Source organism: Pagrus pagrus, assembly GCF_965226575.1.
Source record: "Pagrus pagrus genome assembly, chromosome: 19".
Classification (NCBI taxonomy): domain Eukaryota; kingdom Metazoa; phylum Chordata; class Actinopteri; order Spariformes; family Sparidae; genus Pagrus; species Pagrus pagrus.
In genome coordinates, this window is record NC_140203.1 from 24354616 (window position 1) to 24371648 (window position 17033).

Here is a 17033-nt window from a genome sequence, read left to right on the forward strand (position 1 = left end):
CAGAGAGACAGTTAGTAAATGACAGTGCAGTGCCCCTCAGCACTGCAGAGCACTTTTAAGCAAATTGTTTTGGTTTTTAGCGCTCTTGTGTGCAGCAGCAGCAGCATGAAGCTGTTTTTTAACTGAAACGTTCTGTTGAACCCACTGTTAAATACCTCCTCAGAGGCAAATACACATTCAGTGACTGGTTGGTGAACACAGTGGAGCATTTGCTTTCAGCTAAAGACACCAAACCACAACAGGTGGTTGGTTAGGTTTGCCCTTGGTTAGGTTTAAGCACTTAAACTACTTGGTCAGGTTTAGTAACTAAAACTATGCAGTTAGGTTTAGACACTGAAACTACTTGGTTAGGTAAAGGCACTAATACTACTTTAGGTTTAGGCACTAAAACCACTTGGTAAGGTTTAGGAAAACATTGTTGTTTTTGTAATAATAACTATGTTACTACTGTTACTTCAAATTTAAATGTAACATCATCTAAGTAAGTCACATACATACCATAACTTCACTATGCTAGTAACTTTAGATAACAGCTGTCTCCTGAATGAAAGTCCTGTGCAAACTTATTCATTCACTTTTTCTGCACACCAGAATTGGAATTATTAGTTTCTGGCATGGGTCAAATTAGCCTGGAAAAAGAGCTTTTTGAAACGGGGAAGGACTTAAAGTTCACTCATCATGTGCAGCACTACTTGCCTGTGACCTTGCAGTTCAAAATGTCTCCACTCACTGTTTTGTAGGAATTGTTGCTCCTTACAACACAATGATCAGCATAGTGCTCCGACAAGACTATGGTTCAGCTTGAAAGCACACAAACATGTTTTTGTACAGAAAACTTTAACCAGAAGAGCAAAGTCCACACTAACATGCACTGGTTTGAAGGAAACTTTCCCCAGAGAAATCATTATCATCCCTGTGCTTTAACTCTAACGATATTCTGAACATACCATACACCTGATGACTAAGTTTGGCTTCGACAAAACCAGGAATACATTTACATATTGTTTTGAATACAAGAGAAAGCTATTGCTTTTACAGACAGTGAAGGTGAGACATTGCAGGGAAGCTTTAAAGGAGCTACCTGAGGCAGCTGTAGAGTAAAATAGTCACTCAGCTGAGATATTTCAGACATTGAAAATCACACTTTTATTTGAAATATTGAAGTACTGTATTGACAGACATATCCTATTAAATAGGACAATAAGAATACGCTTTATACAGATTTTTCCATTATTGATACAAAGTTGGAGAGAAGAAGGCAGAAAGCAGGAAACCTACACATCATACAAACAGTATCAAAAAGTTGAAAATAGAAGCTGTGCATCGCTGCATAGATCACAGTGAGCCCTGAGAAGCCATCTGTTCATGGGCATCTGCATAGAGGTCAAAGGTCATCCAATAACAGTCTCTGCTCGCTGAAGTAGTGCTTATTGCTTTTAGAAATCGAAGCAAAAACTTGACACTTTGATCAAGTATTCTATCCATGTCACTTTTTCCTATTTTTGATGTGCTACAATTTAAAATGGATGTGGCATTGTGCCAATATTGTACACATAATATATCATAACACATGTATTTAGAGTTACTGAAACAGAAACACAGAAATCCCTCATTAAATAAAGAAAATATTCTAAATAAAATTTTAAATTAAGTCAATACATAGCACAACAGGGAGAAAATGAAATTAAGAGGTTTGAATATTTTTCAAAGCCACTGCATATAACATCTGTTAACATTACTGTACATTAGCATTATCGGGCAAAGGTCCATTTGGAATCACACATCGGAAAACCTCAGATGAGATTTCACAGACCAACTCAGAATTTCAGATCAAGCAATAAAGTGACAGCTGTGTGTTTAGTGTCTTCTCCTGAGATGATCCGTTGCTTCTTCTTCTCATTGGATAACACAGAGCTCAGTGCTGGACTGATTGTGAGTCTCTTCCATCCCCTCAGTGTCTCTGTGAGTCCTGCTGTGCTCGTCCGACACTCCGTCCTGTTCGTACGGATGGGGCTCCAGATTCTGCCTCAGTTCCATCAGCAGCTCTTTGCCGTCACTTGATGGCAGGTTTCCCAGGTAGTACTGAGGAGCCAGCTCCACAAGCCTGCAGCAGAGAATGGGTTTACATTATATCAGCTTTATATTGGTGTTTATGTAGAAAAAGAAAAACTTGAAGTCCCGGAGGTGGTTGTCAGAGGCAGCAGGATTCATTACAGGAATAGTTTTGGAAAAAAAACTACTACTCCTGGAGCGCGGGGGCGATTAGCCTAGTTCAGCATAAAGACTGGAAGCAGGTGGAAACAGCCAGCCTGGTTCTGTCCAAAGTTCAAAAACACTCTTGCCTGCTTCTCTACAGTTCCAAGACCTCTCCCTCAACAACCACCAGGTAGTTTGACTCGTAAGTTCATGAGAGCACGCCTGATGTTTGTTGTCTTCGCAAACCAAGTAGTTTGACTGATAAGTTTGTCAATGAAAACTTTGATGAAAAATATTTATTGACAACCTGTTTTCCGAATTAAAATAAGAATAAACTACATACAAAAAAACCTGAACAATAAATGGTGACAGTCAACTATATCAATCTTTCTCTAGATATTCAGTAAAGAAATATCACCATGGAACAAAGACAACAGTATTTTTGTGAACATTTTGGTGATGACAGTTTCTGAATGATAAGCTGCTCCACAGTGTACAGGTAGCTGTGTCAATCCTAATGCTGTCTCTATCCAATCACCCAGAATGATCCCTGGATTCACTAAGGAGCGTCAGTGGACACTGTGTGTGATAACAGTGGCTTTTCCACTGACCCTGTGACGGACAAGAAGATGGCTGTAACCATGGTAACTGTACACAACAAATATTACAATAGCTGTAGCCTCAAAATTAAAACTAACAATTAAAATGTGACCAAAACTAATGACAAGACTGCTGCTGGTCATCTGTGTGTTTGAGCAAAGAAATCGTCGAAAAAAAGGTGCTGTGTAAAATCCAATGGACAGTAAGTTGCACATCTAAAAGCATCTGTAATAAATCTCACAGCAGGACTCACATCTGTGGGTGGACTTCAGAAGCGATGCGGATGCAGTTATCGCGGGAGATGGTGAATTCGTGGTAGAGGACCCAGCTGGGGGGGTCTCGGCACGGCTGGCGGCACAGGTAGGAGGAGAAGGGGTGCAGGTGAGCCACATGACGGTGAGTTAGCAGGAGATAGTTGCCTGAGCCATCCACATCATGAGCCACCTTAAGAGGAACAACAACAACAAATGAGTAAGACAATATGCGAGGAGGTGTGAAGGACTGTAACATGTGAAAGAAAGATGTGTTGAAGCAAAAGACTTTAGTAAAACAGTGATCAACACTTTGCAAGGTCAGGTTAAGCCAGTGCACTAGTTTTATAATAATAGGTTCCACTTTTCCTATTAAAAGACACATGATGGCATATTTATCATGTAAATGAATTGATATAGCCAATGGATTCTCAGAATCCATTGGCTACATCAATTAAGCGTTTATTAGCTTTTAAAAATGTACTGCATTCATATGCAGTTATCTGTTTATAGAGATGAGTCATCGCTCAACTTCAACTCCACTTTTGCTTCTTTCAAACAATGATTAGCACGACGAAGAGGAAGTCTTGACTCCCACTGGTTACACTGGAAACATTGGCCGTTGCCCCCAGTGACCAAATCATTGTTAGATGATCGTTGAAGATTGAAACAAATATAATATAGTATAAATATAATGGCATATGTAGAAGAAATAACAAACTGATGACATTGTTATCACACAGAACAGAGAACAGGCTGTTTACTTTGAGGAAGAAGCCTGAGATGAGAGCACGCTTGATGTTCGTGCAGTTGTCTTGGCATCCAAAGGCAGGAGGAGAAACAGGAAGCTCTATTCGCTGCATAACCTCCAGCAGTTCCGCCCTGATCACCACAGCCAATCGTAAGGCCGCGTGACTGAGGAAGTTTGTCGTGCACCACGCCTCATCCTGATTATCTGCAATTACCACACACAGACCCATCAATAATTTATGTATACATTATGTGTTCACAAGACCATAATAAGACATTACTGCAGAGTTCCCACTGATGTCATTATGCTTCATTTTCTATTACGTTCCATATCCAAATCCAAACCACTGTTTTTGCTTATGCTAATATTAGAAAACAGTCATGCTTGTTGATGAACCATCTGCAAGAGCATCTGATGTGAAGTGTCCAGTGAGGATTAAAGAAATAACTTCGAGATGATCGGTGGGAACCCTGTAACCTTCTAATGGAGTTATGTAATGGAGGCTGAAGTGTACGTACGCTCCATGAAGGCGTTATAAATATTAATGAGCGTCATGTGGTCTCCCTCTGTGTGCATTAGAGGTCTCCAGTGTGTGACAGCAGCCTCCTCTCTGCCGGCCTCTGCTGTCACAAAGCAGGAAGGAGCTGACACAAGACAAAGATCAGAACAAAGGTTCACTCACATGACATAAGGAAAGATGAAAATATGTTATATGAACACATTATGCATTTTCTTGTTCACAGTAAAATGATTGACTGTGTTGAGTTACCTGTGAGCATTGCAGCTATGGTGAGCAGCTCATCCACACAGTCGTACTCGCAGGCAGCGATCAGAGCTTTGGCCAGCGACGGCTCCAGTGGCAGCTCCGACATTATGATGCCCACCTCTGACAGGTTCCCATCATCATCCAGTGCTGCCAGGTAGTCCAGGTCCTCCAGGGCCTGCATTAGAGCCTCGGGGGCTGGGGAGGACAAATAAATATGGAGGTGAGAGGGAGGAGAAAGAAATTCGAAGGGCTGATATAACACCAACTGCAAGGCACTGAGATGCAAACTGCAGTAGTGCTCATCTGTGAATCATGGTTTATATACAGCTGTTTGTAAGATGCATAGCGATGATGTAATGTAACTATTTGTGGCTTCACAAGATTAAAAACTGTGACATGATGATGGTGAAACACAGTAAACTTAAACTAACTAAATGTAAACTGATTAGTAGCCGTTTCCTACTCAAACAGAGGAAATAGTGCATTTGTTGAGGACTATTTTCAGCAGCGGATTAATCCATATTTGATGTTAGAGTGAGCAGTTGTGGCAGCAGGACAGTGTGTGTGGAACTGAGTCAAAATAAACTACAGGGTTCATTACATTTTTGTTAATTACAGTACAATACAGTACAACAAAAAGTTAAACAGTATATGCTTCAGAATGACTCTGTGCTGCATCACAGTCCTTACATCCTCAGTGTTATTCATAGTAGTTCATAAAGGTACCTGGTCTGTCCAGGAACTTGCACTGTCCCATGTCAGCAATATCGAGCCTCTTGAGCAGCAGCACCAAGTGGCTGAGGTTTTCCTCCACCACCCCGGGGCAATGGGCCTCCCCCATCCCCTCCTCATACAGAGACTGGGGGTAAAGACGGAGACACAGCCCTAAAGAGAACAAGGAGAGCACATGTAGGAAAGGGTCATGATACAGTAGATGACTGCAGTTGTTAAACTGCCAATTACCATTTTGTTTCAAAATGTCATTCATAAGTAAAGCAATTAACAACTGAATACAGTAGCTGAACTGTAAAATGCCTTTAATGGAAATGTAATAATGTGGATTGTTCTTAGATGCTTTTGTAAAGCTGAGTGTACACAAAATGTGTGCCGAACCAAAATGTGATGTAGTTATTGGGCATGCTGTCTGCCACAGTGTCTCTTTTGATCCGAGCACTAGGAGTCACCAAAGTCAGACTTGTCAACTCTCAGACAGGAAATGTCTGCACTGCACTACTGCAGCTGGTAAAGACCTTTGACCTACCTGGAAGATGGCTGTTCACCCTTTGAGAACGCATGTCAGCCTGGTGTTTGCTGATTGACCTCAGGACCTGTGAGTTTGCTCTTATTTGTGGGTTGTAAACCTGTGGCAGAATATCATTGTCAGAAAAAATGTCACAAATGGGAATGTCAGGATTTTACATGATAGCCTGAACATGTTAGTTTTGTTCTCATGATTTTAAGGTCCAGTGTGAAGGCTTTAGGGGCAGAAATAGAATATAATATTCCTAAATATGTTTTCATTAACAACCACTCAAAGCACTTTACAACACAAGTCAGCATTCACCCATTCACACACACATTCACGCACTTGATGACAGGCTACTGTGTAAGGCGTCTGCTCATCAGGAGCGATAACCATTTCAGTGTGGCAGCGGAGGTGTCACAAGCACACATTTTTATTTTTTTGTATGTTTGCAAAGTGCGCCATCCGGTAGGTGATGAGTCTTTCAAAGTCACCTGAAAATTTTAATCTGCACAGGCAAAAATCAAATATCACCTTTGCAGGGGACAACTACACGACATTTTCTCAAGAGCAACTTGGAGAGGACACCTAATGTAGTGGTGTAGCTCAAACACTCCAACATTCTGCCAGATGAGAAAAGCTACATTAATACTGCAAACACTGCTAGTTGTGTTAACAGTGATATACTGTATTGTACTGTTTAGTGATAAAATAACTTAAATTCGTGGTCATCTTTTATGAATCCATCTAAATAATCGTTAATATCTCTGAGGGAATCTGTCGATCGTCTTTGACTGACAGTGGTTGTGTCCCTCACGCACAGTAAGGCCTGAGCTAGGATGAAGAAAACAGTTGGATTGATATAAAAAAGTCTTAATATCAACATGGAACAACCAAATGTTGTTTATTTCACAGAGTAGTGTTCATTCACATTTTCCAAACAAATGACTGTGTTTGCTGTAACGTCACTGTGTGATGCTCGCGTGAAGCAACATTATTCTAAGTGTTCACATTTGCCCAATGTTGTTGGGCTAAAATAATCCGGTATGCGTTAAATTCATCGTTTATTTGTAGCATTTAGTTATTTGTAATTGAAGTGTCCATGGTGCAAAACATCAGAGATAAAACCTGGCCCTCTATACACACTCCTCTTTCCCCCTCCTCAGCAGCAGCAGGCAGATTTTAACAGCGGTGCACCGCCGCTGCTATTTATAAGTAGGGGAAACGCTGCCATTCATACACATATGCATACACATACAATTTGGGGCTCAATATTATGCCTAAGGGCATGTCGACATGTAGACTGCAGGGGCCGTGAAGCAAACCACTGACCCTCCGATTGGTGGACGACTGCTCTACCTGCTCAGCCACAGCTGCCCCTTAGAATGAACCATATAAACAGAGGTAGTGTGTCTTCTTCCACAGGTAGCTTTCTGCTTGTTGTGTTTTTACAGCCACTGTAGGGCAGGCTGAGGCGAGGGGTATTTCGCTGGTTCCATTCTGCAACCTCACTGCTAGATTCCACTAAATCCTACACACTGGACCTTAAACAATCTATAACTGAATCATGAAATGTGTGAACACAAACTTACAGTTCTGAGTTGACGGCCTGTGTCTATGACATAGCGAATAGCCGGCAGGGAAAAGGAAGCCTCAGCGAGGTTATCCGTGATGATCACCCTCCTTTTGACCCCAGCGCCTCCGGCTCCCAGCGCCGAGCTGTCCACACCCTCAGAGCTGTTGCTCTCCCTCAGTGTAGAAGCTTCGGGATTGGATTCGTAGACCCGCTGCGTCTGCCCACCCAATCCAGCATGGAGAGGGAGGATCCTGAGAGGACCAAGCTGAGGACTCAGAGCTATACACTCCTTCTCTAGCAGTGCCACACACTCCTCTGTCTCCTACACAGTCAAGGAAGAGAGAGAATGTAGACTCAGTTTACATCCACTCTCAGACTCCTCACATACCTGAGGCCTGAAAGGTGTTTCTCTTTTATTTGTCCTGTTAGTACACTGTGTGTGTGTGTGTGTGTGTGTGTGTGTGTGTGTGTGAGTGTGTGTGTGAGTGTGGTCACGCGCTTCACTGAGGATTAACCAGAACAGATCAGTGTCATCACAGAGGACTTTGGCTTCCAAATGTAGCTTCAGCTAACACAGGCGCACACGCTAGGCTCTGCCCCAATGGAGGCCAGGAGGTGTGGTAATGTTGACACAGAGGGAGGAAAATGTGCATGAAATACTGCAGGTCAATATGTACAGATGAATTAACACATGGCCAGAGAACACATGGCCGATATGCTGTGTTCTCTATGTGCTGTTTGTGTGTGTGAAGCAGGACACCAGACACCTGCAATGCACCAGAGGCCTCTCAGGTTGAGCCGTCCTTGTTTCACTCTACAAGACAAAAGGTGGTGAAACTCTACAGCACACCACAGGGTGAATGTTGGTTTCACCAGTTTTTCTTTTCTTAAAAATACAAAAGACAGTTTCACTCTGAAAATGACACGTTTCCTACCACAAAAAGTTTAATCTATTACTGTTGCTCAACTTCTGTTTTTTTAAATAATTGTTGTAACTTTAAATGAGTCCAGCACTACTAACTTTATTTTTTATTTTGGCAAATAGTGAGACAGCAGTAACAATAATACAGCCTTGAAATATAAAACGCTGGATGACTGCTGCAACAGTTATCAGATTAAAATGGCAGTTTGGTCTTATTAATAGGGCCCCATGGTGAACTCTGCCAATAGGACTCATAAGGTATATAGATATATACATTTACTGTTATTTTTAACTATTAACAGATGGGCATATGCATGCAATGTATATATATGTGTGTATGTATGAATGTGGCCTGCAAGCTCTAGCCACCCATTCAGCTATCACTGTTGAATATACACTTTTTTTTCACAATACTTTGGAAGTTTAAAAAGCATTCTGAGGGTCGTGTTTCCTCTCCTCCCAGAATAGTATCATGAGGTATATAAAGTAGGACAAAGGACTCTAACATAGTTTGGTTTTTTTTTCAAATCCTTGTGTTTTAAAGATTAAAATAAATGTACTTTGTATAAAGAATAAAACTTGTACCTGTGCACTGGCCAAGAACACCATAACGTCTCCTTCCTCTCCTCTTCTGTGCAGATCCAGCACCATGTGAGAGGCAGCAGCCACCGGTTCCTTCCCAGATGAAAGCTCCCGGTACAACGTCTCCACCTTGTTTATCGCAAGAGGCTTCCTGTCCTCCTCCACCTCGTGTCCATCTTCCTGGTCTCTGGTAGGGGGGTCCGAGAGCAGGCTGCCCAGAGAGAGGTGAGGGACTGATGGTCCCAGGAAGGCGGACAGGCGAGGTGCCAGCGTCGGGTGTGCGAGGAGAACCACTCGGAAGTTATCTGGCCTCTGCCGGCAGACGTCACACAGCAGTCCCAGCATCACGTCGGTGGGCACGGTACGCTCCTGGAGCTCATCCAACACCACAACACCATACTGATGCAGCAGAGGGTCAGACATCATTTCCTCCAGCAGGAGAGTGTCACTGACAAACCTGGGGAGAGGAAAAAGAAAGAAGAGATGAGGAAAGAGCCAGCATCCAAACTCCACAAAAATCAGCAGAGTCATAATGTGCTTTGACTCATAATTAAGAGATGAAGTGGCTTGCAAAATGACTTAAGACTTTTGGCTTAAAGCTACGACTACTATGGATATATATATATTTACATAATCATTCAAGTGCAGGAAAGGACACAGAGATCAATTGTTGATGACTACATTGCTATAACACTTGGCCACTTGCCACCTTGGACAGCAACCTGCACACACCAGAGAACAAAGAGTTCATTTTCATTCAGACTCATTTCATTAATTTCTCCTCAGTTTTGGAGAGCACATTTTTGAGCAGTGATATCTATTTATAATTTATTGTACTTGTACTCAACCAGTTTATACTTTGTTGCTGCATTAGATCCAAAGCACCACTTCTTTAATTTAATTTCTTTTATCAGATCAATCAGATTAAAAAAAATACAAAAAAACCCTGATCACGATCGTCAGAAAAATAGAGAATTTGGAATCTGATAATAGGCGAACGTCTCATTATAAAGTAAATGTTGATGACACAATGTGATGGATATAGAATAATGGAACCAGCAACATTTTCATTGGTTGCCTTTAAACTTCATTATCACTATATAGTTTTGTCTGCCACCAGGTGCACGGTCACCCGGGAAAAGGAAGGTTAACTGGTGATCCATTTCTATTACAGACTAAATGATTGAATAAAGTCACGGTTTGTCCTGTGTTGTTGTTATTTGTGACTCTGAGGAAAACTTTCCACTTGCCTTTGCGACAGTGGCACCAACAACAATATAACTTGGAAACAATAGGGGGGAAAGGTGTTTGTTGCTACTTTAAGGACATTTAATGTGAGATACTTTAAGACTCGCTCAAGCACTATTTGTGTGGATGACTTTCACTTTAATCAAAGTACTACTTGACACAATATCTATACTTTGACTAGGTACCTTCTACAATATTGCTTGTATGACTTAATCATCTTTAAAAAAATGCGAGCTGTGAATGTTATTTGTACATTTTTTATTGAGTTTCACACATTGGTCGGGTCCATAAAGACAACGGTGTATTAATAAAATGTTGTTTATTTGACTTTAATGGAAAAACCTTCTGACAGTGAATTAATACTGTAGATATTATTGGTTTTACTGCGCAGAGGAAATAAGAAATGGAACAAAATTATTTTGACACTGAACTCACCCATTAAAGAGTTCAAAGCAATTTATCACATTACTATATCTCAGTGACCTCTCCTGAGAATGATTAAAGGGGAAACAGATTTAGATGTTGTTGTTGGTAGCTGTCATAATTAAAAACAACTGAAAATGAAAGTCAGTTAAGGAGGAAATGAATAGGATGGTATTATCCAGTGTCTGTCGTCCATGTATCCTAACCTGAGCAGGGTGTCGGTTGTACAGCTGTCATCATGAGACACCCTGTAGCCCACCTCCATACCCAGGCTGAGGTCCATCTCATCAGCCACACGAAGGGCTAGACTAACTGCTGCCACTGAGTAGGGCTGTGAGCAACACACCAGGCCCTGAGAGAACTCATAGGACAAAGCATACTCCACACACCACTGTGGCACCTGCAGGGACAACAGAGGAAGAAGAGAAGGAAGACAGAGGTCAGCAAGAGGAGGAAAAAGTAATAGAATACTGGGGACATGAGAGATTATACATAGTTGTAAATTACTAGAACATGTAGGTGAAGCACTTTCCACCCTAGACATTTCTTACTTCTTACAGTTTTTAGTTTTCATTGGCAACTCGAAGTGGAAGTTCAGAGTAGTTCAACAGCTCACACCAGGAGAATGTGGACAGGTCAAGAATCCACAATCACTGGGGCGCTGCTTTAGCCCTCTCTCATCCTGTTTCTCAAGCCACAGACACAAAGTACTGGTCAGTAGGGCTTGTTACTTCCATCCACTGTCCAAGTGCCTCTCACCAATCTTGAAGAGTAACTCCACCAATTTCCAACATTAAACTGTGTTTACAGGTGTTGGGGAGTACTACTACATATGTGAAAAAAGTAGTATAAAGCCTTTTGCGGCTCCAGAGGAAGCTGCATGTAATCTAAAAAATTGCCTCCAGTGATGTCGCTCAGTTGCATTGTGGGCAATGTCATATGACTTATGGTAATAAATTAAGTTCTCTGTGGGCAAGCAACTAAACTGTCATCCATGGATGAGTAGATGGAAAAAATAAACACCGCCCTACAATGGACCTTGAATATATATTATCTCAAAGCCTGCATTAGGTCTAATGATGAGGACAGTGAAAGATACAGGCTGAACTGTCAGACAAACACTACAGACTTCAGGGAAGATGCCATCACTTTGAGGAAGCAACTGTGGATTTAATTTAAGAATAAAGAACTCATTCTGCATAATATTCAGATCTGCATAAAGGTCTCTGATCTCTGTGGCTTCAGAGTTGTTATAAAATATTACATGTGAGTTTCATTTTGAGCAAGATACCAGTTGTTCTTCTTCAACTCTGAGTGAGAGTGAGGGCAGCAAAAGTGAGATATTACATGCAGCAACAGTAACAAGTGTAAAGGTCAAAGTGACAGTGCCCTAACAACAGCGGGAATAAGTCCGTGTCACCACAATGATAAATATCCAGCACAAACACAAAAGGAGAAAGTGTGAGAAGTGTTTGTTTTTCTTTGATTTCTTTAGCGACACTTGGCAGGAGCATTAAGTGTGCATGTAGAGAAGAAGGTGCTGGAAAGGGGAGCTCAGAGTGTTTCTTGATTAAATGAGTGTTCAGGTTACAGCAGAACAGTGTAACTCTGCTGTCATTCATTAGCCTGAGGGGAGTGGAGCTGAGGAGCAGGTGGAATGATAACCAGGCCATCACAGGGAAAGGCTGCACACAAACTGTTAGCAGCATAACTCTCAAACCATCAGCTTGGTTTTTAATTAAAACAATTTAAAATACAAACAAATATTGATTGATTTATTCATTCATTCATGTATGTGTGTAAGGGTGACTGAGCTGGGCTAACTGACCAATTAATCACAAAAGGACAGGGTAGTATGTCCCCCCACTCTCTCTCTCCTCATAACTCATCACCTCTCTGCTGTGTGCGGTCAAGTAAAGGCAAAACACCCAAACCTATACAAACAGATCAACACATAAACCCATTATTATTGTCTTACAATAACCTGGTTAATCCTCATCTGTTTATATGTCTGGTTTCTGTGGCGTGGAAACATCTTCCACACTTGGCTGCTGCCATCTGCACATACTGCACGTCACACTGCACCTCAAATACTATAGTGGCAGCGGGTCTCTATGACTGCTCTTCCAGCTACACATTGCACTACTACTACTACATTACGTTTTCACTTTGATCATGAAGGTGACACTACTCTATAGATTATAGGCTGCAATATAGTATAGAATTGAGTGTTAAGACATATATTATATAATTCAGAGAACATTAGGGATCCAAAAGAAAACTGAAAGAACCTCTCTGTTACTTCTGCGCCACAGACAGCGTCATGGATTTATCGATACACAGAACAGTTAGGCTACTGGCGACTATTTTTGTTAATTTTGCACTGCAGAGTTTCTGTATACAGTATCTGTAGCTGTTTGTGTTGAAGGTGACTGATGCTTATTGTGTAACATGAAAAGGGATTTTGTAAAAACAAATTCTACTCAATAAATGTAAGTGTTACGCAAAGTATTTTATAGTATTTAAAACATGGTTAAATATAACTGTTTTCTTTCTCATGTATTAACCTAAAGCTACTATAGTTGAAACAAACACTGTCCATTTAAGAGCACTATTGGTGAATGATGAGCGTTTGACCTGAATAAATCCAGGTGATTACACTACATGTTATTTTGCCGCTGGCCCTATTGGTTCCTGGTTACCTGGGTGCTCTTTCCAGCTCCACTGGGTGCACTGAGCAGCACCATGTTGTGGCTCTCCAGCTGCTCCAGTAGACTCTGCTTGAGCCTCCACACGGGCAACTTCTGCCTGTCTTCCAGCAGGGAGTAGTAGCGCGAAGAGAAGGGCAAATTATCATACGGGTTCACTTCTAGGTCTCCCATCCCTTCCTCCTCCCCTCCTTCTCTTCCCCCATCTCCATCATCATCCAAATCTCCAGACATGAGGGAGGACAGGGAGTCATGGGCCGTCGAGGGTGGCACCCGGGACCCAGGGGAGAGGGAGGTGGAGGAGTGCTTTGCTGGTGACGATGACATCATCAGCAGGGGGTGGGGATGAGGAAGGAGTGAGGGCCTGGTTCACAGAAAGGCCTGAGATTACCTGCAGAGAGGCAACAACAATAATGATTGATGGTTACATGAGGCAGCGGAAGGTGTCAGGAGAGGTGACGTTAGTCCAGCAGTGATCAGAAACACTTTGTGACAAAATTCTTTGAGCAGGACTCCTGCTGGGAGTGATTTTGAAGTTATGAGTTGCCTGCAGTGCCAATCAGCCTGACCCTGAGCTGACAGTACAGTCAGCTGACAGTAGAGTGAGAGCCAGCGAAAGTCAACAACAAGTCATAAGGCAACAGCTGAGAAGAAGAAAAAGCAAAGAAAATATTATCTCAGTCCGCAGTGGCTCCTGTCTCTACGACCATGTTCTCCTTCCCCCACACTCACAGGAACCTGTAGCATGTTTGGCATTTAACTGTGGAATGCTTTCTCCACCCAGATGCCACTGAGTGTGTGTCGGCAGCTGCGACGGACATGATCCTGCAGAAAGGGGGGACAGCACGCACCTTACTGGTGTGCTGATTTATTCATGTTGGGGGAAGACAGACAATCTGACAGACACAGAGAAACACACTTAAAACACAATTCCAAGCTTCTCCTTCATTGGTCGTCCAACAACTACGGGTGTGAAATATGGGCACAGACGTTGTCATTTTAATTGAGCGGGTGTATTTCCTGAACATTCAATAGAGAAACCTTTGTGTCAGCTTTTGGGAATTTTTTTGGGTAGAAAAAGTCAGGCATTTTGTGATGTGTGAAATCATAGTAAAGGTATTATATATGGCTGGGTTTCAGAGCGAAACACTGTTTTGTAAGACTAGATGTGTCTACTCCCTACCCTAGACCACTGAAATCAAAAACTATCTGTTCACTATCTGGTCGGATCCGTAGTCTAAATGACATAATCTGAAATCTGATACCTAATAGTTCTCATATAAAAAAGGTTTTTATGTTTAATGTTTATATTTCTCAAAGCAAGCTATGACAAAGCATCACTTTAGTATCTGTGACAAAACGTGGGTATCATTTGGCACCAGTACTGGCACTAGTATCAAAACATCTGATCCATCGTATGATGTATTAAGTTACACAGACATTGTGAATAGAGTATTCAACAGATCACACTCATAACAAAAGACATATTAAATAGCAGGGTGGGTTAACAGCAGCAGGTTCCCAGACAGCTCTGCAGGCTGATCCCTTATACGAGTGTACACACTGTAGTAGAAGTATATCCTGTCTGAGCAACTATCCAGCAGGAAACACACAAGAAGTAGAGCAATGGTCATTTAGGGCTATAACTTCCATTGTCCATTAATCTATCAATTATTTACCAATTATTTGTTCCATCTATCTCCTATCATAGAGGAGGAAGAAAACCAGCTGACAGCAGAGAAGAAATCACTAGGAAAAAATCTAACTCTGGTATTATGTAGATATATATTTGCCTTTGGGTTAAAAATGTGCTCCTTTGGCTCTGATGCAGCATCCTCTCACACAATGTCCCGCCCACAACACTATCTGATCGGTAACACGTCACAATTAACAGCCTGTAAACACTGAATAATCTGAATCTGCAAAGTAACTAATAACTAAATGTTTCAAATAAATGCAGTGGAGAGGAAGTGTGAAGTAGCAGGAAATAGAAATTCTCAAGTAAAGTACCTGAAAATTGCACTTAGGTTTATTCCACAACTAGTTGTTTGAAATTTTGACACAAAGAGTTAAATTTTTACAACAAATGAGTATCCGTCCAAAATACAGGTTCTCAGTCTCCTTGATTTCTAATAATCAGTATCGGCCCTGAAAAAAGCCCCATCAGTCAACTTCTTTAACAGATGAAGCCACTGTTTCCCTGGGACATAGCATTAACAGTAAGGCTAACTCTATGACAGTACTGTAGCACCTTTGTCAATCTTATAATGAACATTTCAATAATAACAGTGCGAGTATTTTGTGTCCCTGCTCTGTCTGGAGATAGGAGTATGAAGTCAAGAGGATTATCTAATATGAATCACCCATGGGTGGAGGCATAACTCCGGTTTGTGTACAGGTCACTTCAGACAACACAAAGGATGCTGTGGACCCAGTGCTTTTATATCACCAGCAACTCTTTCTTATTAACACTATAATAGATCATTTACTACACAATTTATTCAAGCTGGTTGGCTTCTTTGTTAAAAGCAGTGTGTCAAATGATTATGATTTTATCAAATGAATGTATGGGCCTGAATATACACTCTGTAATGTGGTGGACCGTCCGGGCTGATGTGACCACTGGCCTCTCAGCTCAGCTCATCAGGACAACTGGCTGCTCTCTTATGCCTCATGTCTTTGTACTCTCTGTATTCTGCTACGAACAACGTGTCAGCTGGAGTACAAAGGCGTAATAACAACAACACTGAAACGGAGAAGTGAGCACGTACAGCAGCAACATGTCAGAAGGTGGAACTGACTGATCTCTTACCTGTGAAACATATCGGCGGACAGGTGAAGAAGCCAGGCACCGACGGTCCGCCCTCCCTCCGCTGTTGTCTGCCGTCTACTGTGGCTCACAAAGCGCCTTCACATACCGGACAACGACGGAATAAAAACAGCAAAGGCATCAAAGGTGGACGACGGTCGTTCACAGTCACCTTCCGCGAATCTTCACCGACTCTGGCTGATTCCTGTGCGCTGACAATGACAATAAAAGACGAAGGTGGTGACTGGTTGCTTTAGCTAGCAGCCGCCATGTTTCGCTGTCTAGCTGTCAAACCGCGTGCTACATTCAGGGCTCCTCGGAAAACACAGAATTTGGTTTGAGATCTGGACAGATGTTAACCCAACGAGCACCGGCCAAGGCGCTCTCTCTATATAAAATGTATTACAGCTTTTATTACATCTTTGCATTATAATTATTTATTCACTTTTTGTGCACCTCAGACACTTGTTTGTACGAGGACAAAATACCTAAAAATATCCTAACAACAGCTTAACTTTAATTATTCTATTACAATCTAAGTAATGCTTTGTAATGATCCTCAGTTTAATACTGTTAACCCTTTATCAGTTACATACATCTTGGACGTGGTACCACTGGCACCAAGTTCATCAAGCCAGTCCAACCAGTGCGACATAGATATGGAGTAATAATAATAATACAGGAGCCTTCTGTGAGCTGTAGCGCCACCCCAAGGCAGAAACCTGTTACCACACAGGTTAAATGAAGGGCCTGAGACTTTAAATGTCTCAGTACAATATTGAGGTAAAGTGAAGTTCTGAGCAGAGCATCAACTGTCAAGTTCTGCTGGTAGTTTGACTGCAGATGACGGTAGTCAATAATTAACACACAACACAACTGTGTAAGTCCTGCAATCAACCTTCAAGTCAGCGGGACGATACTTTTGTTGACATCCCTTCGTCACATTACATGGACTTGC

The 17033-nt window shown here is 41.8% G+C and overlaps 1 protein-coding gene across 1 annotated transcript; it reads right to left on the reverse strand.

Moving 5' to 3' along the window:
- Window positions 1–1127: 1127 nt before the first annotated feature.
- dqx1 (DEAQ box RNA-dependent ATPase 1) lies at window positions 1128–16367 on the reverse strand. The gene is made up of 12 exons (XM_084382804.1): window positions 16079–16367; window positions 13261–13657; window positions 10765–10958; window positions 8891–9344; window positions 7400–7705; window positions 5826–5925; window positions 5291–5449; window positions 4568–4759; window positions 4317–4442; window positions 3812–4002; window positions 3050–3240; window positions 1128–2104 (listed from the first exon to the last, which is right to left on the reverse strand). The coding sequence occupies exons 2-12, from the start codon at window positions 13594–13596 to the stop codon at window positions 1897–1899; spliced, it is 2457 nt and encodes an 818-aa protein (XP_084238930.1). The 5' UTR covers window positions 13597–13657; window positions 16079–16367; the 3' UTR covers window positions 1128–1896.
- Window positions 16368–17033: the final 666 nt, after the last annotated feature.